Genomic DNA, 24,890 nt, shown 5'->3' with positions numbered 1-24,890 from the left:
ACATTCAACAGACTGTACATAGGTACTGTATTTTTTTATTTTGTTTATTATAACAATAAATCAACAAGATGGCATTAACATTAACATTCTGTTAAAGCGATCCATGTATAGAAAGACTTGTGGTTCTTAAAAGATAAATGTTAGTACGATTTTTAGAAATTTTATATTAAAACCCCTCTTAATGTTTTCGTTTTAATAAAATTTGTGAAATTTTCAATCAAAAAATAAACAAGTAGCTCGCCATTGTTGATGTCAATAATTACACATTGCTCATGGTGCTATGTGGTAAAATCAGTCGCACCCAACCGCCAGCAGAGGGAGAAAAAACACCAAAAAACGGAACAAGTGGACATGGCCCTGAGCTGTCATTTTAATGTGTTTGAGCGGAGCATGTGCGTTAATTGCGTCAAATATTTTAATGTGATTGATTTAAAAAAAATACCGCCCGTTAACGCGATAATTTTGACAGCCGTAAAAATTACTGTATATAACTTTTTTAACTGTACCATACTATTTCAATATATAAATTTAAAACATGATAATGTATTATTTTTTATGTTAATATAATGGGATTATTTATTTATTTACCTTCTTTTTTGGGGGGTTTCTTTATTTATTTGTTAAATCACTTAAATCCAGAATGATAAAAAACAAAATCTATTGGGAAGAGGAGATTTACCGTAATTTTCGGACTATAAACCACTACATTTTCCCCTCATTTTGAATCCTGCGGCTTATAGTCCAGTGTGGCTTATTTGTTGATTTATTTGGGTTATAGGTAACACTTTATTTGACAGCGGCGTCATAACACTGCCATAAAACAGTCATAATTATGACGTGACACTATCATGGGCATTGATGAATGCTTAGAGCAGATGTCATTAAGTATTATCCGGAAAATTATGTCGCTAATGCCATTTATGTACAGCTTGGATCTTTTACATCCATTCAAAAGTAAGATAATTTGCCGGATGACACAAAATGACATCTGTCATAAGCATTCGTTAATGCTCATGATAGTGTCATGTCATAATTATGATGGTCTCATGACAGTTTTATGGTGCTATTGTCAAATAAAGTGTTACCAAATACCATAGCTAGCAATTAATGAAACAACTGGAACAGTAAGTGAAGAAATAATTAGCACAGGACATGAATTTTGATTATTATTTACATCTGTAACATTGCAGTGCATGCTAGGAGGCATGTTAGATGACAATAGTGTTGCTTCATTTCTAATTGTGTATCATATTGCCTCTGTAAAGCCCTTTGAGACATCTGTTGTGATTGAGGGCTATACAAATAAAATTGAATTGAATTGAATTGACAGCAGAGGTTGAATGTCTCCACCAAAGGTGCAGTGATGGCCAAATGAAGCTTCTTCAAGCAATGAAACTTTGAACCAATTGGCTGCAAAGCTTCATGGTGGTTTCTTTTGGTCTTAGTCTTATGATGCCACTGCCAAATAAAGTTTTACCGGTTAATATCTTTTGGTGTAAATATCCCATAAAACAGTGGGGACAGCTCCGGTTTATAGTCCAGTGCGGCTTATCTATGAACAAATGACATTTTCATGTCAAATTTGGTGGGTGGCGGCTTATAGTCAGGTGCGACTTATAGTTCGAAAATGAAAGTAATCATATGTTCATTATTATGGTAATATCACTCGTAACACGCTGTATACATTATTAACACTAATACAGTATATGGCGGAAAACACTTACTGTGACTTTAAGTTCCGCTCAGAGACCCCCAATTTGTCCAACTTTCAAAATTGTCCGAAATGCACGTGTGATACATCATTGGAAATCTTAAAATCTCAAATTTCTGGGAGAAGAAAATTTTGAACAGGAGGGCATTCAAATTTTATTTTTTTATTTTTTTAAACAGCAAAACCCTAATTGGAAGCGACAGCATGCGAGAGCAGAATTAAAGACGCCACGATTTTAACGAGATATTATCGCATACTTACCTTGTTTTGACCAGAAAACTCCATGTAGCATGTATCACCGAGTGTCAAGACACAGCTGTGAATGGCCACAGCCGAATTTTGGGGGGATTTTATGGGTGAATCATGGTGATATGACAAGGGTTGCAATGAGGAAAATCGCAGACAACAAGAAGTGGTTGAGGCTTTCTTTTTCATATACAGTGCCCTCCATAAATATTGGCACCCCTGAAAAAGATGTGTTTTTTAGCTTCTAATATTTGTTTATTCAAATAATATGGGACCTTAATGGAAAAAAAGAGAAAAATCCAACCTTCAATACAAGTGCATTCATTCAGTGGGGAATAAATCCCACATAAAGAAAAAATTATTCGAAACAATGTGTGTCACATTTATGGTGTTAATACTTTGTACAACCCCCGTTTGCCAACAAAATAAGGTCTGGGGACTAAGATGGCCATGGGAAGAGCTTGATTTTGTGTCTGGTGAACCATTTCTGTGTACATTTGGCCATACTGTATGTTTAGGGTCACTGTCTTGCTGAAAGACCCAGTGACGACCCATCTTCAGCTTCCGGGCAGAGGGCAACAGATTTTGATTTAAAATGTCCTGGTATTTCAAAGCATTCATGATGCCATGCACCCTAACAAGGTTACTAGGGCCTTTGGAAGCGAAACAGCCCCACAGCATCACTGACCCAGCCCCATACTTCACAGTGGGTATGAGGTGCTTTTCAGCATGCGCATATTTTTTTAATTTAAAAAAATATATATATTTATTAAAATTAAAATTATTAAATTAAATTATTAAATGATCAAATTATTAATTTATTAAAATTAAAATTATTAAAATTATTATTATTATTAAAATTATTAGAAGCTAAAAAAACATCTTTTTCAGGGGTGCCAATAATTATGGAGGGCACTGTAGTTACCCTTTTAAACGTTATTTTTCAAATTTTCTTTGTTTGGATCGATTATTTATCATCTAACATATCAGGGGAAATGCGACAGTAACAAAAAAAAAATACAATTAAGCGATAGTTATGAGGTAGATATCTGTGACATTTTTACAGACGCCAAATTTTTCATTGTGACGTAATTTATTCAAAAGTTTAAAATATGCGAGTGAATAATTTTTTCAAGTCGTTCTCTTTTTTTAAACTAAATATTGGACATCAATTAATGATTCTAAGCTAAAAATGACAGATATTTTGAATAACAAATATAAATACTTACCTTCTTTTTATGGCTAGGTTGAAACAAAAGCGGTTGTGCGACGTCTGTAAACGGGGGTTTTCAGGGTAAAACGGACAAATTAAAAATAGTTTGGGGGCTTAATGCACCATGAATCTGCTATGGCAGTATATAGACATATTGTTCTATCAAACACACCAGTTGTTTTGGCTTAAAATACTTAGTTTCTTTTAAAGAGGAGTGCAAGAGCAGAATCTGCTTTTTCAGTCTTGTCTGTGTTTTCCGCCACATACATGTTTAAATTATGTATTTTTTGTAATTACATATTAATAATCATTTTCAGTAATTTTAGATATTTATATTCTGATATGCAAAAAATCACAATGAAAAACATCCGATTCTGAATGTTTAACATACTGATTCTTACCTTAATGTTGGTAATCTGCAGACTGCCCAATTCCTGCAGGGACATACGGGGGTCCTTCCCCAGCAAGCTGACGCCATCCTTGAGCCAGCTGACTGAGGGGATGGGGTCGCCCGACGCCTGGCACTTGAGAAGGGCGACACTGTCCACACTCAAAGTCTGGTTGGAGGGGCCTTGGCGGATGATGGGCGGCGGTCTGTCTGACAAGACTGCAACATAAGAAACCGCAACATGAAGAGATTTGAGAGAGGTAGTGGTGGTCTTGCCTGACTATAGCAATATCCTGTACAGATTAGCAGTGGGCACTTTCCGCCTTATTTTTAGACACTACTACTACAACCAGACGAGCGTGTTTGGCTGCCAGTTCCTGCCAAGTGACTCAGTGTGGTTGGGAGAAAATGCATCGTTATGGAATAACACTAGATCCAACATGGGAACCAGCACATGCTAAATACAGGGTGACACACTGTGTCTGTTTTCTGTCATAGAGTCTATGCTGTATTTAAACTCATAAATTGTCTTATCACCAACTAGAATCGGACACCATAAAATACGAACATTTTCCCACAGCTAATGAATAGCTCCAGTGAATTGATCAAAGTGACAAAAAGACAAGGTCAGATTGGGATTCCTTGTATGAAATAGTGGGTATGTCAGAGGGTGAATTCGGGGGTTAACGGCAGTGCAGCTGCATAGTCCCTCTAGCATATCACACAAGCAATATTAATTAGACACTATGGATTAATGACGCCAGACCTCCAGGGGATAATTAGCCAGTCCACTACCTCTATAACCTTTCAACATGTTATCACACCCTTCCCTTTTTCCTCTGTAACAAAAGGCTTCTTTAGAGTTATGAGAATTATTCCAAATCCACAGAAGATTTAATGCCCGCCAAAAACCAAGTGACTCAGCCGAATCGTGGTGCAGTATGAGGAGTTTGGCACCTACTTTCACACGAGTGGCTGACCATTGGCAAGTGATTTTGATGCAATTTAACATTTGAATTGCAGGTGAACAGTGTTAAAATGTTACAAAAGTAGCAGCCTAACCTCAAAAATGATTTCTCATCACATTATTTTTCACAACAAAAATGTCAAAACGTATAGAGTTTTACAATAAGAGAATTAATTTGTTCCATGCCCATTAGAGATGTCCCGATCGATCGGGATCGGGTCCGATCACGTCATTTTCAAAGTATCGGAATCGGCAAAAAAATATTGGCCATGCCTTTTTTCAATATATATATATTTTTTAAATAAATCGTTTTCTAATTGTATTTAATGTTACAGACATAATATGAGTCTTAGTTTAGGCTTAAGGTAGAGATAAAAGGCAGCGCAAAACGAGTAGAGTGAATTTTGGCAGCCTTTGGGGCCTTTTTTTAATTGGCTAAAGCCTTACAATCCCTCTCCCTACAAATAGAAATATCATGGGAAGCAATGTGGGGAAGCAAGGTAGCAATTGATCTTTTTCTTAACACCTTATGTTATTTCCCAACGCAGAGAAGATATATCAATTGGTAGCACTACGCACAGTCATGGTTCCACTTCCCATCATGCATTTGGGCATGGCTACAGTATCATTTACTGAAAGCTCAACAAATACACTAGATGGCAATATTTAGTCACAATATACAAAGTCACAAGTCTTTCTATCCGTGGATCCCTCTCACAGAAAGAATGTTAATAATGTAAATGCCATCTTGAGGATTTATTGTCATAATAAACAAATATAGTACTTATGTACTGTATGTTGAATGTATATATTCGTCCGAGTTTTATTCATTTTTTTCTTAATGCATTGCCAAAATGTATATGATCGGGAAAAATTATCGGGAATGATTGGAATTGAATCGGGAGCAAAAAAAAAAAGCAATCGGATCGGGAAATATCGGGATCGGCAGATACTCAAACTAAAACGATCGGGATCGGATCGGGAGTAAAAAAACATGATCGGAACAACCCTACAACCCTGCCACAATTGTAACGCAAACCACTCAGATGTTAACTCAAACTTTCACCACTGAAATGAATGGAAATGACATTAATCTGTTAAAGCACTTGAGACGTCAGAGGATTTTTTAAACATTTTTTTGTCGAATACAAAATGTAGTCGATAGTATTGAACATTTTGAAAAGATACAGTAATAAATCCTATATCACGGTAACGCTGTATTTACAATCATATAATAATATATTGTTCAATGTATTTCTTGTTTTGTTTGTGTATGTGTTTCTTTTCTTTTTTCTTTTGTATTTCTTTTCTTCTGTCCCCCCATAATCCCTTCCTGTTCGCTGTTTTGTCATAATAAAAAGGTATTTTGAATGATCACAATGGGAGTATGTCAGACTCTCAATGTGAAACATTAAAACTGTTCAGACTATCCGGGCACTTAGACTTCCATTCTCTGTGTCAAACAGCTGAACAGGACAGGTTTAAAAAAAAAAAAAAAAAAAAAATACAATCATATAATATATCTATGGATGGAAAACCAAATTTTTCACTAAAATCCGCAAATACACAGTATAGTACAGTAATTTGGCAAATACCCATTCAAAATTCTTCTCTTTTTCTTTTGACAGCATGTTTTATAAACAGATCAAAATTTGAGACCACGCTGCCTATTGGTCTGTTGTGTTTAGGGATGGGAATTGATAGGATTTTTACGATTCCGATTCCATTATCGATATTGCTTAACGATTCGATTCTTTATCGATTCTAATTTGGGGAAAAAGAACAACAAACGTTTTGATTGGCATCGAGTTTGTTTAATCAGAACTCACAACCTTACAAACTCACAACGAGATCAAAAGAGGCCCAAAGCCTCAATGTTAACTGTGGTAATAAGTGGCAAATACACAAGAATGTGTAACATTTTACTGAAACATTTATCTAATAGAAATAAAAAATATTGGTATATATTGGCAGATAGGTTGTTGTTCTGCGTTTGGCAATATGTGTTAAAGCAGGGGTCCCCAAACTTTTTCCTGTGAGGGCCACATAACTTTTCCCTTCTCTGATGAGGGGCCGGGGTCAGTTTGTAACAAAAAAAGTGTGACGATTGCAGAAGTGCATAAATGTAAAAAATTATTGTTTTTCAGAAAGCCACAATCAAATAACCCTTTCTGGATTCTTCACGGAATGAAAGTAAATAAAATAAAAATAAAAATATAATAATAATAATTAATATTAAAAACACTATTAATTAAATAGATAATAACCAAATAACCCTCTCTGAATTCTTCAAGGAAAAAGGCCAGGAAATAAATAACACGATTGAGAAAAAAAAAAAATCAAAATGGCCGGACCAAATGTGGAGGCGGGCCGTATTTGGGCCGCGGGCCGCAGTTTGGGCACCCGAAGAAATGCCGCATCCAAGTGAGTGAGCGTGCTAAGTGAGATAGGGAAACACTTCTACGAGCCTACGTTCTTTGTTAATGTTAATATCTACAGAGGCAACGCCTGTATGTATAATCTTTTGTGTTGTTGTTGTTGTGTTTTCACTCGCGATCGGACACTTAAATCCAGTTGTGTAGTGGTTTGAACGATGTGCTAATGCTAGCGAACGAATGCTAACCATACTGTTATTAGCAGCTAATCATCGCTGATTTACGTTGATGCAAACCTGTTTGTTATTGGGGACGAAATTTATTTGTTTCATTTCTATTTTTAGTTTCACTCTTCAAGTGATGGTTGAATAAAGTCAGCAAATTATACCAACGTCTTCTGTATCGTCATTTCGGAGTTTAGCTCGATGAGGACAGTGCAGTCTATTCCCTCCCGATGCAGTTATCTCCACCTTGCAATGACTGCAAGTCGCTTTGTTGTAATTTTTCCTCGTGAAGTGAAGACACACTTTCGAGCATTTGAACCTACGTGCTGTCATTGTTATGTTTATGGCTGCAATGCTCGTGCTTAACCGTCGTAACCTTTCATTTTCACTCTCTTTCCTGGTGAAGTGTAGTCCAACTTTGGAGCGAGTGGTTCTTGGCGCCATGCTAGTTTGATGCGTCTGGACAACAAGACACGTCACGACGCAATACGTGTCTTTAGGAATCGTTAAAGGGATCGTTAAGGCTTATTAATTGTGATGTCGAGGCCTCGAAACACTCGGAACCGGTTCCGAATTGGAATCGGATTTCGATTCCCATCCCTAGTTGTGTTCCCTCCTACCACATGTGAGTCAACCTTCCACTGAGCAAACCAGTTCCTCCTACCATCAGATCAATGACTGGCAGTTAAAAGGAATGGATTAAGATCAAGAGCCTTTCAAAAATCCACCTTAATTGTTGCCTGCTTTGTCTGTCTGTATTATTGTAAAAGAGCTATCGTTGCCAAGGCATACAGTTTTTCCATAAGAATTATACCAAGCAGTTAATTTGGGTACAATAAGATAATACCATATAAGCAGCACTTTAGGGGACACAATTTTTCGAGGTGTGTGAAAGTGATTAATAGACTGCAACTGGTTTCTAAGGCTAGGTTCATACTGCAGATCCTAATGCACAATTCTGATTTTTCTGTCATCTTTTTTTTTTTTTGCGTGGCCTTTTGTCCATCGAGCCCATTCAAGTAGTACGCACGCACACTCATTTTCAGTCTGTCCAGTTCAGGTCAGTTGTGGTTGGTCATGTCACTTTCTGTGTTAGTTATCAGTTATTTAGTTATTAAAGGGAACCTCGGACTTAAAGACTTGTAGGCTCTAATAAGCCACAATTGTTCTATTTTACTGACATATGTTCTTAGAAACATTATTATTGCCATTGATTTCAAAATCTATAATATTTATTACGGTTTGACCTACGGAGTGCACCATGTTTTATGCAAGCAATGCACACTGGGGGTGACGACGCGGTTGGGTTGGACTGTGAGAAGAGAGAGAAGCTAGTATGATGACCGGCATAATTTAGTCACATTCTGCTGCTGGTCAGATTGTTTTATTACAGAGAAGTGGGATGAATTCCCAGGGTCATACCTGCATCAAATTTTAGCTCATCAGCAGTGTCTTTAAACCGACCCTAGGCGGCTTGCCAAGATATTGACTTGCTGCCAGTTGACAGTTGTTATATCCCTTCATTGCCAGTTGCATCATTGTCGTGTCTTTTTCGTCTGTCTGCCTCTCACCATGGTTTTCCCTCAGTTTTTTTTTTTTTTTAATTTATCCTGACCTACTGTCACGGACCATTTTTGTGTCTCCCTTATCGCGATCGCGTGTTTTTTTTTTTGTGTGTGGGTTCAATACACACTTTTACGCAATCCCCATGTTATTGTTGTCAGCTTGCTGTCTGAAGAGAGCTGCGTTTTCTAATTCAGTGGTCAAGCCAGCCGTACTTTCTTTTTAGTCGCGTTTCCCTTTAAGGTTTCAACGCACAGACAGCACATGTGGGTTGCGATTGCTTTATAAGTAAAATCATGACTAACGTCATGTGGACGTATAATCCTGTGGTCTACGTGCTCGTCTGTCGCATCGGAAACGCTGGTGCGAATTCCGCTGGAGACCTTCATTTAATTGCTTTTGCTGCTTGCTTTGTTGTGAAATATTGAGAGTGCTGTCCTGCTCATCACTTTTCTGCTTGGTTTCAAATTGGAAGGGCAGAACCAACGACGTGTTTATGTAGCTAACGAGTGACACTGTGGAAATATGGCAGCGCTTCACATTGATGTCACCGCCCAGAGTGCATTGTGTCGTCAACAACAATGGCGAGCTACTAGTTGAACTAATTTTTCAAAATTTTAGAAAACGAAAACATTAAGAAGGGTTTGAATATCAAATTATAAAACTCATACTAACAGTTAATTTTTAAAAACTACTTTATGTCCGATTCCCTTTAAAATAACATAAGATGTACGGTATATAAATAAATATCATAAATATAAAAAAAGAAGTGGGACAGCTTCTTCTTTTCCAGACACTCCCTTTTATCTTTACATAGACCACCTGGCTGACACTAATGTTGTGGAAGAATGGTCTGGATGAGAATGCGGCCGCACGTTTTGGGAATGCGTGGCCGCATTCCGAGCCTGATGGATGTGCTAACGGAATGTGGGACCATAGATGGGAGGTTGGACCAAGGGGCCTTGGATTTCCGGATCAGGAATTTCTCATTACGAATCTCCTTGAACCTGGCGGACACCCCATCAGTAAATCACACAGCGGCAGCATCAACTACAGCTGGTGTGGCCGTGACCCCCTCCTACCTGACACCCTGGTTTTCCGCTTTCACCAAGCCACCCGTCTATGTCACCGGGTTTGTTAATTCTGAGTTCCTAGCCAGACAGAGGGCGTTCATCTATCTCGCAATCACAGTCACTCAATCACAGACTCTCTCAAGCAAGCAATCGTTAAACCTGAAGTCTTAAACTCAAGGACGATGCTTTAGTCCCTCTTCAAAGCAGAAAAATGATAGACGTTATACTCTGTCTTGGTTTGACTAACTGTCAGGATTATAACACTACACTATTGGAAGCACTGACCTTCATTTGCAATGTAAATTTTAATATTTGTATCCTGGTATATTATTCTATTATTTCCAAAGGTTTATTTTCTTTATTTATTGGAGTTTCTATTGTCTGCACTGCTACCTATCAGGATCAGCAGACCCGTGCCGCCCATAAGGCGAGCTAGGCAACTGTCTAAGGGCGCAGCAGCGTCCAGAAGGATGTCAAGAAAAATATTTAAATAATATTTGATGATAGCAGTATTCAAAAAAATTTACGCAAACAATAAAACTAAAAAAACAACAAAACCGTTTGTATTAAGTCTTCAAATAATAAATCATTTTTGCCCGTTCACTTTTTCCTGTACCTTCTGCCCGTTTCACTTTTTCCTGTGATGCGATTACCGTAATTTCCCGAATATAACGCTCACTTTTTTCCCCCAAAATCAACTTGTAAAATCATGGTGCGCATTATAAACAGGTACATGGATGGAGACAGAAATATATATATAAATTATATATACTGTATATATAAACCGATTAAAATTTTTTTTTTTATTGACATGGCCACGTTGTGTTGAAGAAATGTTTGCGGCGATCCGTTGCCGACCATTACGGTACGTGACGTCACCATTTTGTTTCGGTAATACTTCATTCTAATCTGCTGAATGATTTCCTCTGTGTTAAATTCTGCTTTTTTCACTCTTCATCAAGCACAGTTTCTTGAACTCATTTGAGTCAACGTTTATTGCAGCTCTGCAACTCGGACCGTAAAAAACGTAACAACACTGACTTCCTGTGTGTGTCCGTCAACTATATCTGTCCCTCGGGAAACTCAAACCCAAATGACAATAGTTCCTATTGTTACTGTCGTGTCAACAGGGATGAGCTCTCTCAAATTTCCGACTCACGTTCTCACTTTCATTTTACCGTATCAATCCATGTAAGAAACATTTATTCATCATGATGAAATGAGCAAGTTATACAGCAGCCTTTAAAAGAAAAGTCACATCTGTTTTGTTTTCTCCTAGATTATGGTAAATTGGAGAAGTTGTCAAATCATATTATTACCGTAAATATTGTCAGTTTATGGTAATGTTTTGAACTACCAATATGCTATGCATGTGCTGTGTTTCACCAGTCAGTAAAATGACATTTCTGTATCTGTACACGAGCTCTGTTTTCTTGTATTTTTCTGTTTATTGGTGCTAAAATGAGGGTGCGCGTTATAAACGGGTACAATAATTTTCCCTAGATTTTACAAGTATATTTGGGGTGCGCATTATACACGGGTGCGCCCTATATCCGGGAAATCACGGTATTTCACCAAAGACCAGAGTCTCACCACCCAGCAGACCAGCAAGCTATCTGAAGGAGCTATTTTAGCCTCTGCAATTGAGCGACATTACGGTGACAAGTCAGCTTTATGAAAAGACAAAAGCCCTCTGGGTCAGAAGAAAAAGAAGAGAGCACGAACGTGAAGAAAAACAGAGGTTTGTTGTGATGATTTTTTCAATAGCATAAGCATGTATACTTAGCGCAACTGCAAGCTAATGGTTATTTACATAGAGTTTATATGACTTACTGCTAAAGCAAAATTATACTGTATCATTAGCCAGGCTGTTATTTTCAGATATATTTTCAGTATTCAGCCAGCTGTGGATTAGTTTGAGTTAAATTTACTCCCCCTCCCATTTTAGAGAAATTTGGACAAAGTCTATGGGGGACTAAAATTGTCTTGCTTATTTTCATGTAATGTGAACCACTTTTACCTTGTGTTAAATTGTGCTTTTCTAATAAATTTGCCTTGCCTAAAAGTGCCAAGGTTAATTGAATAAATACACTATTAAATATGCAATTAATAATTTTAAACTTCTGTGGTATGAGGGACTAAAAGTGCCAAGGATTTAAATGCAAACATTTGTTATTAAATGTGTCATTAATTCGTTAAATTTACTCCCCCTCCCATTTTAGAGAAATTTGGACAAAGTCTATGGGGGACTAAAATTGTCTTGCTTATTTTCATGTAATGTGAACCACTTTTACCTTGTGTTAAATTGTGCTTTTCTAATAAATTTGCCTTGCCTAAAAGTGCCAAGGTTAATTGAATAAATACACTATTAAATATGCAATTAATAATTTTAAACTTCTGTGGTATGAGGGACTAAAAGTGCCAAGGATTTAAATGCAAACATTTGTTATTAAATGTGTCATTAATTCGTTTAAAATGGCGATCATGTTCATGTACAAAAATATATATATATATACATTTTTTTTTTGTTATCATATATTATTTAATTCCTTATTATTGGATAGTCCTGTGTAGTTGAAGTGCTTCAAGAATTTATTTTCTTTATTTTCTCTACGCCCATCAAAGATAGTGACCGGATCCAATAGACAGGTACAGTAGGTTGCAAGAATTTAGGCGCTATTATGGTTATGTCATGCAGGTTTCACAATCAACAGCTATTTGACTAATATAATGTAACATTCTTCATTCTTAACTTTCTTCTCTTTGTAGATGCTCTTCTGAACGATTTTTCTTCTACCTCTGTAAATCCTGGGCCATCTCTTACAGTGGACTTATCCACATCAGCACCAAGTCCAAGCCCACCAAGTCCAGGAAAGAAGTGCACCTTCCAAAACAACTGTCATATGCATGTGCAATAGATGCTTTTGCATCAGTGAAGACAAGGTGAGTAAGGTCATAGGTCAAGGTGACAATTTTTTTTTTTTTTTTTAAGTGTTCTGCGTGTAATAAAAATAATTGTAATAACAATTGTAATTTATTTTATTCATTTGTTTTTGAAGTGTTTTTTATTGGTGATTTTGAATAGTTATTGGAGCATTTTTCTTTTAATTTTTGCACTTGTTCGTTGTTGTCTTTTTTTATATAATAAATTACAAAGAGATAATGTGCTTTTTCAGTGTGAGTGTTTAAATATAAGTGGTGAAAATAGGGGGGGGGGGGGGGGGGGGGGCACCGCCAAAAAATATGTTGCCTAGGGTACCAAATTGGTCAGGAACGGCCCTGAGGATCAGATGACAGCCGCATGTGGGTCCATGTGAATCTACATTAAAAATGACCTTCCACTAGTTTTTTGTTTTTAGGTACATAATATTCATAGTCCTGTGTTTTTCAGTACATAGTATTTGGTTCCAATTCACATTTCCAGCTAAAATTAAAGTCTATAATTACATAACAGTAAATAATGTGATATTTTTCCTGTATAAGCTGATTAGATCAAGAATTGGTGATTAATCGACCATCAAAATCGTTTGTGGCACTCATTCTGGGGAATAATACCAACGACATTTTAAGGACCATAAAATCTGTCTAGCAACAGCCTGACCAAGAATATGAGCAATTCTGTTCCTCTCCATTACCTTTCGACATGTTTCCTTACATAATGTTTCAGTGGTTAAGTTTTTAAAGGTGCCACTTTTAGGATTTATTAACATTACACCTAAGGCAAAATCAGAGTTAAGCAGGGCTTTACCATCTGTGACTTCTAGCTGTGCCTTGGCCAGGATGCTACCTGCGACCGTCAATGCCTGGCATATGTAGTACCCGGCGTCACCCCGCTGCACCGACGTGATGGTGAGGGCGCCACCCGTTGACACGGAAAAGCGGCTGTTGGGCTGCTGGGGCTGGTTTGGAAATAACAAATTCTGTAAGAAAATAAATGGCAAAATTAGTCAATGAATGGCATCCGAAAACAATCAGAGCCAACTTTCAAAAGACAGTCATTGTAAAGTTTCTTCACCCATGACACATCACCATTAATGCAGTGAGTTAATATACTGTACCTCCTTTAAACAATCTGCATGTTGTTCTGTTTCAAGTAGATTGTAGTATTTTCAACGCAAGAACGCTAACATGTTAAATTTAATACATTCAAATCATTTGAATGCAACAAATTAACAACTGAAATGATCCATTTTAACAAATTACTACTTCTCTCTCTCGTTTAACACTTCATTATCCTCAAGAGTGAGCAGGTGGGGAAAAAACCCATCATTTTTTGTCACTTGTTCTAATTAATGAGGCTTGTTTTGGCAGTAAATAATTACCATAGCACCTCAGCGGAACTTGCCCGCCTCCATCAAAGTTCAGCGGTAGCAGTCAGACACTTTCTAAAAAATGTTAATATGCTTGTGAGTCAATGTCAGATGTTTGGTGGGAAACATCACGCCAACTAGTGATGACACGCACCTCTTGTGAGGAGCACTTTGACAGCTTGCAGGCTACAGGTGAGTGTGTGAATACATGCATGTGTGTATGTCTGTGTTTGAAGTGTATCCACGGCTGAATCATATCACCGGGCTCATCGACAAGCCCCAACTGGCTCCTAATTGGCGCTGTTGTCAAGTGTTGCGAGGACTCCCAGGTATTTGAATGGTTTAACTGCTCCAGTGAGAGATGGGATCGTTCTTATCAGTGCAATGGGTAACTGTGAAAAGCGATTAGCGCTATAGGCCAGGCACGGCGCCGATGGGTGCGAAAAATTGTGCATAAGCGGTAAAGATACTGATCAAAGATGAACTGTGAAGATCTGTGTCAGTGTGTGGAGCGCTAGAAAATCCAAAGCATTGCTTTAATAGTTAAATTTTTACTGTACGATTGGTTTTAATTGGTTCTACAGTCGTGACAGAGAGGGTCTGGTCAAAAGTGCTATGGTTCAGATGAAAAAAAAAAAAAAAAAAATTCGTAAACAGAAAAATATATCAAAAACATTAGGTGAAAACTAGTAGGGGTGTAACGGTACACAAAAATCTCGGTTCGTCACGTACCTTGGTCTTGAGGTCACGGTTCGGTTTATTTTCGGTACAGTACGAAAACAAAATGCAAAATATAAATGTGCTAGTTGTTTATTACACACTTTTGTGCTTTCAACAATAGGAACATTAGCCTATACAAAGCTAGAATTCTGCTCAAAAAGTAGCGGGTATTTAAAGATAATCCAACAACAATTTGCCTTTCAGACCCCGCGTATTGGTCAGCTTTCCTTCTGAAAGAAAGAAGAAAAAAAATGTCCTGTGCTAAAGAGAAAAGCAATCCCAATGACAAAGATTTTAACATGTATTTTACAAATGAAATCCCTCAATGAAACATTTTTTTCCTATGAACGGTTTTAAACAGTTTTATTGGTGGATTTTCTCAAGTTAGAGCGCCACACAGAAATTAATACATTTGACTGTGTAAGCAGGATGTGTGTATTATTCTTATTATTTAATTACAGGTGTTTTATCTCATTTCAATTTATTTTATTTAAATGGGCTATTATTTATTTTATAATGTGTTTATATTTTACAAATGTGTCTAGTATTCATTTATAGTTTATATTTTATGTTGTATAACTTTAGTTCCTATGTGAATATTAGTTCCTACTTGTTTTGTTTTGGTAGGACCGTAGGAGGGTTTTGTATTGAACACAGGGCCGAGTTGGTTATTATTATAGCAAAGAAGACAGCAGTAAATCAACAAAGACAAGTCAACTATGCCCCGATCTACCACTCAAGATATCTGATGGACTCAAAAAGTAGGTTACGATTGCATATTAGTTTGAAAATCGACAGGATCCATCGTATTTTTACTCGAGTGACTTCCAGCCCGATCCTAGCTACCAGTAGTAGTATTGACGCAGGAGGGCCGGGCACTGGTGTGCATTGGCTGATTGACTCTAACGCCCGCGTTTCACTGCGTTCTCGCGGCAGCCACGTTGTCGCGCCGTTGACGTTTCTGGGTTATACTGTCCTACCGTGTTGGTCCTCATTATAGTAGAGAAGACGGAGTAAATATAATCTACACAAAGAAACTGTAATCCGATCGACTCACAGCCCGAAAAGTAAGGGTTATATTACGTCAGAAACTCGTTCGGTACGCGTCCGTTCCGAACCGAGCACCACGTACCGAAACGGTTCACTTCTATTACATGTACCGTTACACCCTTAAAAACTAGACTTAAAGTGCCTGTGACGGCAAAACGCATTTTTATTTCAGATTCCACACGGTATTTTATTTTTCCTGAATGAAATGTAATGCTTGGATGTGTGAGGAGCCAATTGATATATTTATTAAATATTTTTTTAATCCTCCGCCATGAAAATGAGTGACTTCCGGCCACAGTCTGGATTGAGGAAGAAGGCGAATGTGACTTCAGCTAATAAGGGTGTGACAAAATATCGAAATGGTGATATATCGTGATACTTTGTATCCCAAAAGGTTATCGATATGCTCCTGCATAGAATCGAGATATCGTTTTAAAAAGGTATCAATGTCTATTAAAAAAAATGAATAAAAAGGAACCACCTAGTTGCTACCAAAATCTTCCACCATAATAGTGTCTCAGTTAACTCTAAGGTTGCATTGACGGTGCTAACCGCCCAATCCATTTAGACTAGAAATGTTCGTTCATTCAAAACTAGAGCATTTACAGTCATTCTTTCAGGTTTTCAGGGCTTTTACAGGTCACTTGCTGTTCATTTTAGGGCATTTACAGGTCACTTCCTGTTGAGTTTGAGTCACTGCCTATTCATTTGGGTGATTCCCAGGTCACTTCCTGTTATGTAACTCAAAATAAACAGGAAGTGACCCATAAAATACCCCAAAATCAACAAGAAGTAACTGAAAATCAACAGGTAAATGACCTTAAATGGCCCAAAATTACCTCATTGCCTGGCATTGGCTGCCACTGACGGCCAAAGGCGTTCAATCTGTTTGAAGTGGGAGGGATGGCCACCTTCCCAGTTCAAATGGATTGGACGTCTACTAGTGATAAACTCATTCCAATTCACAACAGAAGCTTGTTTTTCTGTTTGTTTTCTGTTCTGTCGTTTGTAGAATATCATTGAATGATTTCCTGACCAATGTATCGATAATCGTTGCATCGCTATATTGTCAGATCATTGTTATCGTGAGCTTTGTATAGCAAATCGTATCGAATCGTATCAAACCGGAGGTACCATGGGGTTCCCACTCCTATCAGCTAATCATCTAATAAACTAGTCATCTTCACTATACAACCATTACTATAGTGGGCAGAACAACTGTGAATTCAGCTGATTTCGCGGATTAATTCGTTTATTTTTCGCATCACGCCAGCCCAATGTGCTGCACGCTTTGGTTGCAGCACCAGGGAGAGGTGTGTGAGGCTTTTTAGGTTTCAAAAAGATCCTGTTCACCGTGAAGAATGGGCAAAACAAGTCCGACAACTATGGGACCACTGGATGGATGAGGAAGTGAGTAAACTACGTATTTTGTATTATGTCACATAATGGGATCATGGCACATGTTTTAATACGGATGTGGCTTGCATTTTGTGGGTGACAATGCTCTCTGTCCACGGAAAAGGCGAGAGTGGCCTCCTCCCTCGGCTGACGACCGGCGGCATGTCGCACATCATGGTCGCAGGCCGATAAGCACCCGTGCCCGGGCAGCCACGTGCTCTTGTCTGCGGTTCTCGATTGTGTAGAGACTTCCAGCCCTCTTGGCCCTCATCGTGTGCCTCCCGATAGAGCTCTATCCTTGGCTTGGGCTCGGGCCGTCACGCGCTTTGACGTCGGCCGGTTTATCCACCGAGAATGCGCCATTTTCGGCGTTCATTCCCCAGTTGCGTCCCCGGAGACGAGCACTCCTGCCGGGGGAACGGAGAGCTGAAACTTGCTCGCCGCCGGGGGTTGGCCGATCGGTGAAGGCTATCAGCCCTGCCGCCATTTGGGAAATGAGTCGGGGTAGTTTTGTGTGATTTTCCGTTTTCAAAAGGAGAGTAAGAGACTCGGAAGAGATGTTTGGTTCGGATTAGCATGTAGCATAGCTCTCACACCCCTCTTTTGTTTACACTTTTTCCTTGACTCCGAGTCCCTACTGGGAGAACAGGACTAACTCCGGTGGCATGAAGTACCATTCGGGAGGTTTAAAAAAGTCAGCAGTTCTGATCATTATGCAGTAATTTAGCCCTGTCGTACTGAATAAATGCATTTCTAAATATTTCAGATTCCATTTAGCACAAGACAATACAATTTAGTTAGCAATCAGGGAAAAATACTTAGATCCAAAGAATATCCTGTAAAAATATTGAAGTAGAGAGAAAAAACAATGATGACATTTTACAGTACGCTCTAGTCATCAGCCTCATGTTTGTTGTCGTTCTGAACCTTCTTTCTCTTCCAAATATGACTCAAACATATACCACAGGCTTCCTCTGGAACGACAATATCACTTGAAAGATCCACACTTGAACCAGAATTGCTGAAAAATGCTTCCTACTCCATTGGGCTAAATTCTGAAATCACTACTCCACCGACGTCATTACCGAGATGGAGGCGCCAGAGCGCGATAATGACAGGCGGGACTCATTTCTCGTCATCTGCGCTTTGTCAAATTGTTGTAGATAGTTGAATCGTCTCAACATATAATTTTACTTCCAATAATAATGCTGTTTAAGATTTTTTTTAGTGTGTCACAGTTACTTTAAGAACCAAGTAGCACACCTTATTTCAGTTCAACATGCTACCTATTTTTCCACTCAGAAAAGCTTGCATTTCCCAGCAAAATAAATAAAATGTAGATTTCAAGTGATATTTTTTCTTTAACACCATTGCTCAGGTTACATTTGAATTGTCAGTTTGGATAGGTTCATTTCAGCCTTGTAGGCATTTTATTGTGTTTCCGTGTTAAAAGGTCTCAATAATACTTTCAATTTGGTTGAAGATGTGTTTCTGTAGTATATATTTGTCTAACGTTTCTCATCTACTGTTTGATCCGGGTTTATCTGTCCAGACTATACTTTGGTGAACTGAAGTAATAAAACACCTCTATGTCGAAAAATGGAATTGTGTGCGGTTTTGTGCTCTTACTTGACTTCCTTCCTTTTGCCAGAATACTGCAGGCTGAGGGTTTCCTTTGGTCTCGCAGGGAAAAGTGGCAGTACGTCCTTGCGCCACAATCTGGTCTCTCGGACGGATAACAAACTGCGGGGCAGCTGAAATAAAAACCGGTGAAGTTAGTATTACCAACTTGATGGCATATATCAGGGTGGTGGATTACTGGAGGTTTAGGAGACGAACAGTAGACCACATTGTCAAAGCAAAATCCATGGCGCCTCAGCTCATGGATTTTGCTTTGGACGTCAACAACCATTGCCATGGTACCAGATTGGGCCATTCATCCAAAGAATGAATGGCAGTTATATTGACAATCAAAGAGGGAGTACCATTTACATCTGAGACAACATATGACTATGAACATGTGGTCTTTTCTGAGTCGGTGCAAAGGAAGTTAAATTCAAATGTTTTTTAAACCTCGCTGTCTGACAAGTTAAGTGTCAAACTTTGAAATCGAACTGCGAAAAGCCGTCGCGGTCAATACTCGTCGGCTCCATCAGACTCATGCCAGAACCACCGTAACACACCGCCAGTCGGGCCCGAGTGAGACGTCTCGGAGCTGACAACTTGACAAAGGGGTTTCGATTATAAAGTAAAAGGGAAATGATCTACCTAGATTGAAAATTTAAAATAAAGGTAAAGGAAAGGAATTCTACTCAGTAAAGAAAACAATGCAGTTCAACCTCTAGATGACTGGATTTTGAGTTACTTTCTGCAGAAAGTCACCGACATCTAGTTTATATTTAAGTAATGAATGGCTGTCAATAGGTACCTTTCTGTTGCGCTTGTCTCTATCTCATGTCTATCCAGTAAGTTTGTTGACGTGAGAATCTCTGATCTATCAAAAAAAAAAAAGTTCACTCATCTGATTGGATTTTGTAAACTGTGACTTAAAACCAAGTCTGGTATGGAACCCCAAAAGGATCAAAATTAGATAAATAAAAACATTTTGAAACAAATATCATATTGATAAATAACAGAAAATTTGTGTAACATTAAATTGTAAAATAAGGTAATATTATTATGAAAATAAAAAACTTTTTTCACAAAGTATTTTTTTTTCTTAATGCCTTTTCTCACAATAGCATTTTTTAGTTCATAATGTTGTTTTTAGCACAATAAGATTTTACAAGATTAAATGGTGTTATACTTGTATAGCGCTTTTCTACCTCTCAAGGTACTCAAAGCGCTTTACACTATATTGCCATCTACCTACTGGTGACACAGCACCAGGAGCAATGCGGGGTTCAGTATCTTGCTCAAGGATACTTAGGCGGACAACTACTCCACCACTGAGCCACGCCATCCCCAAGTGTGTATGACACCAAAAAGCATGTTTATTTAGTATTTCACGCGGTGTTTTATGCTCCTGAATGAAACGGACCGCTTGGATGTGTGTGGAAGCGATCGTTTTGTACATTAAATATTTGAATCCGGCGCCATGAAAGTGAGTGACTTCCGGCTTCAGTCTCGGGTTTAGGACGAATGCGAATGTGATGTCATCCAGGTCAGCATCTCACAATACAGCATTGCTTTATAGCATGCAGATGGACTGTGGATTCAGCTGATTTTAAACCCTGATTAATACGTTTATTTTTCGCATCACGCCAGCCAAATGACGGCAGAAAATTGCTACTGCAACTGGGAGAGGCGTGTGAACCTCTTCAAAAGGTTCCCATTCACCATGGATTTTGGCCTAAACAAGCCCTATAACTGTGGGACCATTGGACTTATGAAGAAGTGAGTAGACCTCGTATTTTGTATTATGTCAAATACTGGGATCATGGCACACGTTTTAATACGGAGGTGGCGTGCATTTTGTGGCTGACTGTCCACTGAGTATGCCACTCGGCTGATGGCTTGTTTGCACCCCCCGCCCCCATACTCGGCTTATTAGCCTCTTCGTGTGCCCGGTGTTCCGTCAAATTTTCAACACAATCAGCAATTGCAGCTTTGTGTTAAAAATGGCTGCGAATACAGCGATTACAAAATAAACAATACAAACTTTCTTTAAATAAAGGACTATTTACTAACGTTTGATCATGAACGGACATGTAGAAAAGTTCTCCTCAGACACATCCTACCATGTTAGCTCCACGCCGCTCTCTAACTGTTTATGTCTTCGCCGTGTAGTAAAGCATTATTTTACACCATATTCGTGTTGACCATGTGGCAGCTACGCGCTCCTCCGACATCGGCCGGTCTGTCGGGCAGTTCTCTCCAGCTGCTTCCCTGGCGAGCTCTCCTGTCCGCAGCAGGGGAACTAGCTGTAACTGGCTTGCCGCCGGGCGGGTTGCCAATTGGCAACCCCGCCGCCGTGTGACATGTTCCGACATGTTTTGTGTGATTTTCCGCTTCGAAAAGCGAAAATAAGACTTTGAGACGTCACGACGGTTCGGGTTAGCATGTCGGCTAGTTGTCACGCCTCTGAGTTTGTTTACATTCTCTGAAGCCGTGGAAGGTAAATGACAAAAGCCGGGCTAACTACGGTGGCATAAAATATCGTTCGGGAGGTGCGACAGTAAAGTCGACAGTTTTGACCATTATGAAGTAATTGTGCCATGTCGTACTGAATAAATGCATTTTTATTATTTTATATTCCTTTTAGCACAAGACTGTTATTCGTCATGACCATACCATTTATTTAGCAATTAGGGAAAAATACTTCGATAAAAAGAATATCCTGTAGAAATATTGGAGTCGAGAGACTGAAACAATGACAATTTGCGGCTCTCTTTGTCGCATTTTCCTCGTTCTGTATACTTCCTCCTCAATGGACTGAATTCTAAATCAGATGAAACCATGACCCTGCCGACGTCATTCTCCTGTTGGGGACGCTAGAGCCCTAAAATGTTAGGCGTGGCTAAACAGCGGACTAAAAGAATAATTTCTCGTCATCTGCGCTTTGCCAAAATGTTGTAATATAGTTCAATCGTCTCAAAATATGATTCTAATTCACATAATAATGCTATTTAAGACTTTTTTTAAAATCTTGTCGTATGCACTTTAAAAGCGTTTTTCACAAAGTAATTTTTTTTAATAATGTCTTTTTCCACAATGGCCTTTTTATTTCTCAATGTTGTTTTTCAGCACAATAAGATTTTACAAGATATAAAGCGTTTTTCACAAAGTAATTTTCTTCATTAGGGATGGGAATTGATACGATTTTTACGATTCCAATTCCATTATCGATGTTGCTTAACGATTTGATTCTTTATTGATTCTCTTATCGATTCTAATTTGGGGAAAAAGAAGAACAAACATTTTGATTGGCATCGAGTTTGTTTAATCAGAAGTCACAACCTTACAAACTCACAACGAGGTCAAAAGAGGCCCAAAGCCTCAATGTTAACTGTGGCAATAAATGGCAAATACACAGGAATGTGTAACATTTTACTGAAACATTTTTCCCATAGACATAAAAAATATTGGTATACAGTGCCTTGCAAAAGTATTCGGCCCCCTTGAATCTTGCAACCTTTCGCCACATTTCAGGCTTCAAACATAAAGATATAAAATTTTAATTTTTTGTCAAGAATCAACAACAAGTGGGACACAATCGTGAAGTGGAACAAAATTTATTGGATAATTTAAACTTTTTTAACAAATAAAAAACTGAAAAGTGGGGCGTGCAATATTATTCGGCCCCCTTGCGTTAATACTTTGTAGCGCCACCTTTTGCTCCAATTACAGCTGCAAGTCGCTTGGGGTATGTTTCTATCAGTTTAGCACATAGAGAGACTGACATTCTTGTCCATTCTTCCTTGCAAAACAGCTCGAGCTCAGTGAGGTTGGATGGAGAGTGTTTGTGAACAGCAGTCTTCAGCTCTTTCCACAGATTCTCGATTGGATTCAGGTCTGGACTTTGACTTGGCCATTCTAACACCTGGATACGTTTATTTTTGAACCATTCCATTGTAGATTTGGCTTTATGTTTTGGATCATTGTCCTGTTGGAAGATAAATCTCCGTCCCAGTCTCAGGTCTTGTGCAGATACCAACAGGTTTTCTTCCAGAATGTTCCTGTATTTGGCTGCATCCATCTTTCCGTCAATTTTAACCATCTTCCCTGTCCCTGCTGACGAAAAGCAGGCCCAAACCATGATGCTGCCACAACCATGTTTGACAGTGGGGATGGTGTGTTCAGGGTGATGAGCTGTGTTGCTTTTACGCCAAACATATCGTTTTGCATTGTGGCCAAAAAGTTCAATTTTGGTTTCATCTGACCAGAGCACCTTCTTCCACATGTTTGGTGTGTCTCCCAGGTGGCTTGTGGCAAACTTTAAACGAGACTTTTTATGGATATCTTTGAGAAATGGCTTTCTTCTTGCCACTCTTCCATAAAGGCCAGATTTGTGCAGTGTACGACTGATTGTTGTCCTATGGACAGACTCTCCCACCTCAGCTGTAGATCTCTGCAGTTCATCCAGAGTGATCATGGGCCTCTTGGCTGCATCTCTGATCAATTTTCTCCTTGTTTGAGAAGAAAGTTTGGAAGGACGGCCGGGTCTTGGTAGATTTGCAGTGGTCTGATGCTCCTTCCATTTCAATATGATGGCTTGCACAGTGCTCCTTGAGATGTTTAAAGCTTGGGAAATCTTTTTGTATCCAAATCCGGCTTTAAACTTCTCCACAACAGTATCTCGGACCTGCCTGGTGTGTTCCTTGGTTTTCATAATGCTCTCTGCACTTTAAACAGAACCCTGAGACTATCACAGAGCAGGTGCATTTATACGGAGACTTGATTACACACAGGTGGATTCTATTTATCATCATCGGTCATTTAGGACAACATTGGATCATTCAGAGATCCTCACTGAACTTCTGGAGTGAGTTTGCTGCACTGAAAGTAAAGGGGCCGAATAATATTGCACGCCCCACTTTTCAGTTTTTTATTTGTTAAAAAAGTTTAAATTATCCAATAAACGTTGTTCCACTTCACGATTGTGTCCCACTTGTTGTTGATTCTTGACAAAAAAATTACATTTCATATCTTTATGTTTGAAGCCTGAAATGTGGCGAAAGGTTGCAAGATTCAAGGGGGCCGAATACTTTTGCAAGGCACTGTATATTGGCATATAGGTCGTCTTTCTGCCTTTGGCATTATGTGTTGAGAAGTGTATTATTTACCATTATATTGAAATACATGCCTTTTAATTTTTATGTTGCTTTTATGCTCAAGTGGGGGCGCCCTTGCGCTTCCTCACACGAAGAAGAAAACGCTCACGTGAAGAACAGCGCGCTCTCACGCGAAGAAGAAGTGCCGCTACAAAGCATCCAAGCGAGAGAGCGAGTTCGTGAGAGAGGGAAACACTGCTGGGAGCTTACGTTCTTTGTTTATGTTTGTAAAATATCTGCAGAGGCAATGCCTGTATGTATCATCTTTTGCGTTGTTGTTGTGTGTTTCCACTCGCGATCGGACACTTAATTCCAGTTGTGTAGTGGTTTGAACGATGTGCTAACGCTAGCAAACGCATGCTAACCGTTTGTGTTATTACTGTATTAGCAGCTAATCATCGCCGATTTACGTTGATGCGAACCTGTTTGTTTAATGGGGACGAAATTGATTTGTTTCATTTCTATTTTAGTTTCACTCTTCAAGTGATGGTTGAATAAAGTCAGCAAATTATACCAATGTCTTCTGCATCGTCATTCGAGAGTTTACCTAGCTCTATAGCCAGGACTGAGTCTTAGCGTCTCGGTGAGGACAGTACAGACCAGGGGTCGGCAACCTATGACACGCGTGTCAGCACTGGCACGCGAAGGGTTAACCAGTGACACGCGAGCGCATGGCAAAATAATAAAAAAAAGTTTTTTTTTAACCTGAAATTAAGACATTTTTAGTTGCACGCCCTGTTATTTAGGGCTTTACAGGAGCGTCCCTCCCGACCCCTCTGCCTATAGCGTTATTTGCGAACAATTATGGATTTTGAGCACACTTCCAGCTCTTCAATTTCTCGATTCCTGCGATCGTCGTTTTTTTTTTCCTCTGCGCGC

At 38.9% G+C, this 24,890-nt stretch overlaps 1 protein-coding gene across 6 annotated transcripts in view; it reads right to left on the bottom strand.

Annotated features, from left to right (window-relative positions):
• Nucleotides 1-24,890, bottom strand: part of LOC130917051 (roundabout homolog 2-like) — a 796,933-nt gene that overhangs the window by 117,130 nt on the left and 654,913 nt on the right. For all 6 annotated transcript variants that reach the window (XM_057838104.1, XM_057838107.1, XM_057838108.1 and 3 more), the window contains exons 8-10: nt 18,868-18,992; nt 13,509-13,680; nt 3,572-3,777 (exon numbers count right to left, since the gene is read on the bottom strand). In XM_057838104.1, the coding sequence (XP_057694087.1) occupies nt 3,572-3,777; nt 13,509-13,680; nt 18,868-18,992 (503 nt within the window). The remainder of the gene's footprint in view (nt 1-3,571; nt 3,778-13,508; nt 13,681-18,867; nt 18,993-24,890) is intronic.

The sequence above is a fragment of the Corythoichthys intestinalis genome, chromosome 6 (assembly GCF_030265065.1).
Source record: "Corythoichthys intestinalis isolate RoL2023-P3 chromosome 6, ASM3026506v1, whole genome shotgun sequence".
NCBI classification, from domain to species: domain Eukaryota; kingdom Metazoa; phylum Chordata; class Actinopteri; order Syngnathiformes; family Syngnathidae; genus Corythoichthys; species Corythoichthys intestinalis.
The sequence above is the reverse complement of the archived record's forward strand: the minus strand, read 5'-3'. Positions and strand labels throughout refer to the sequence as shown.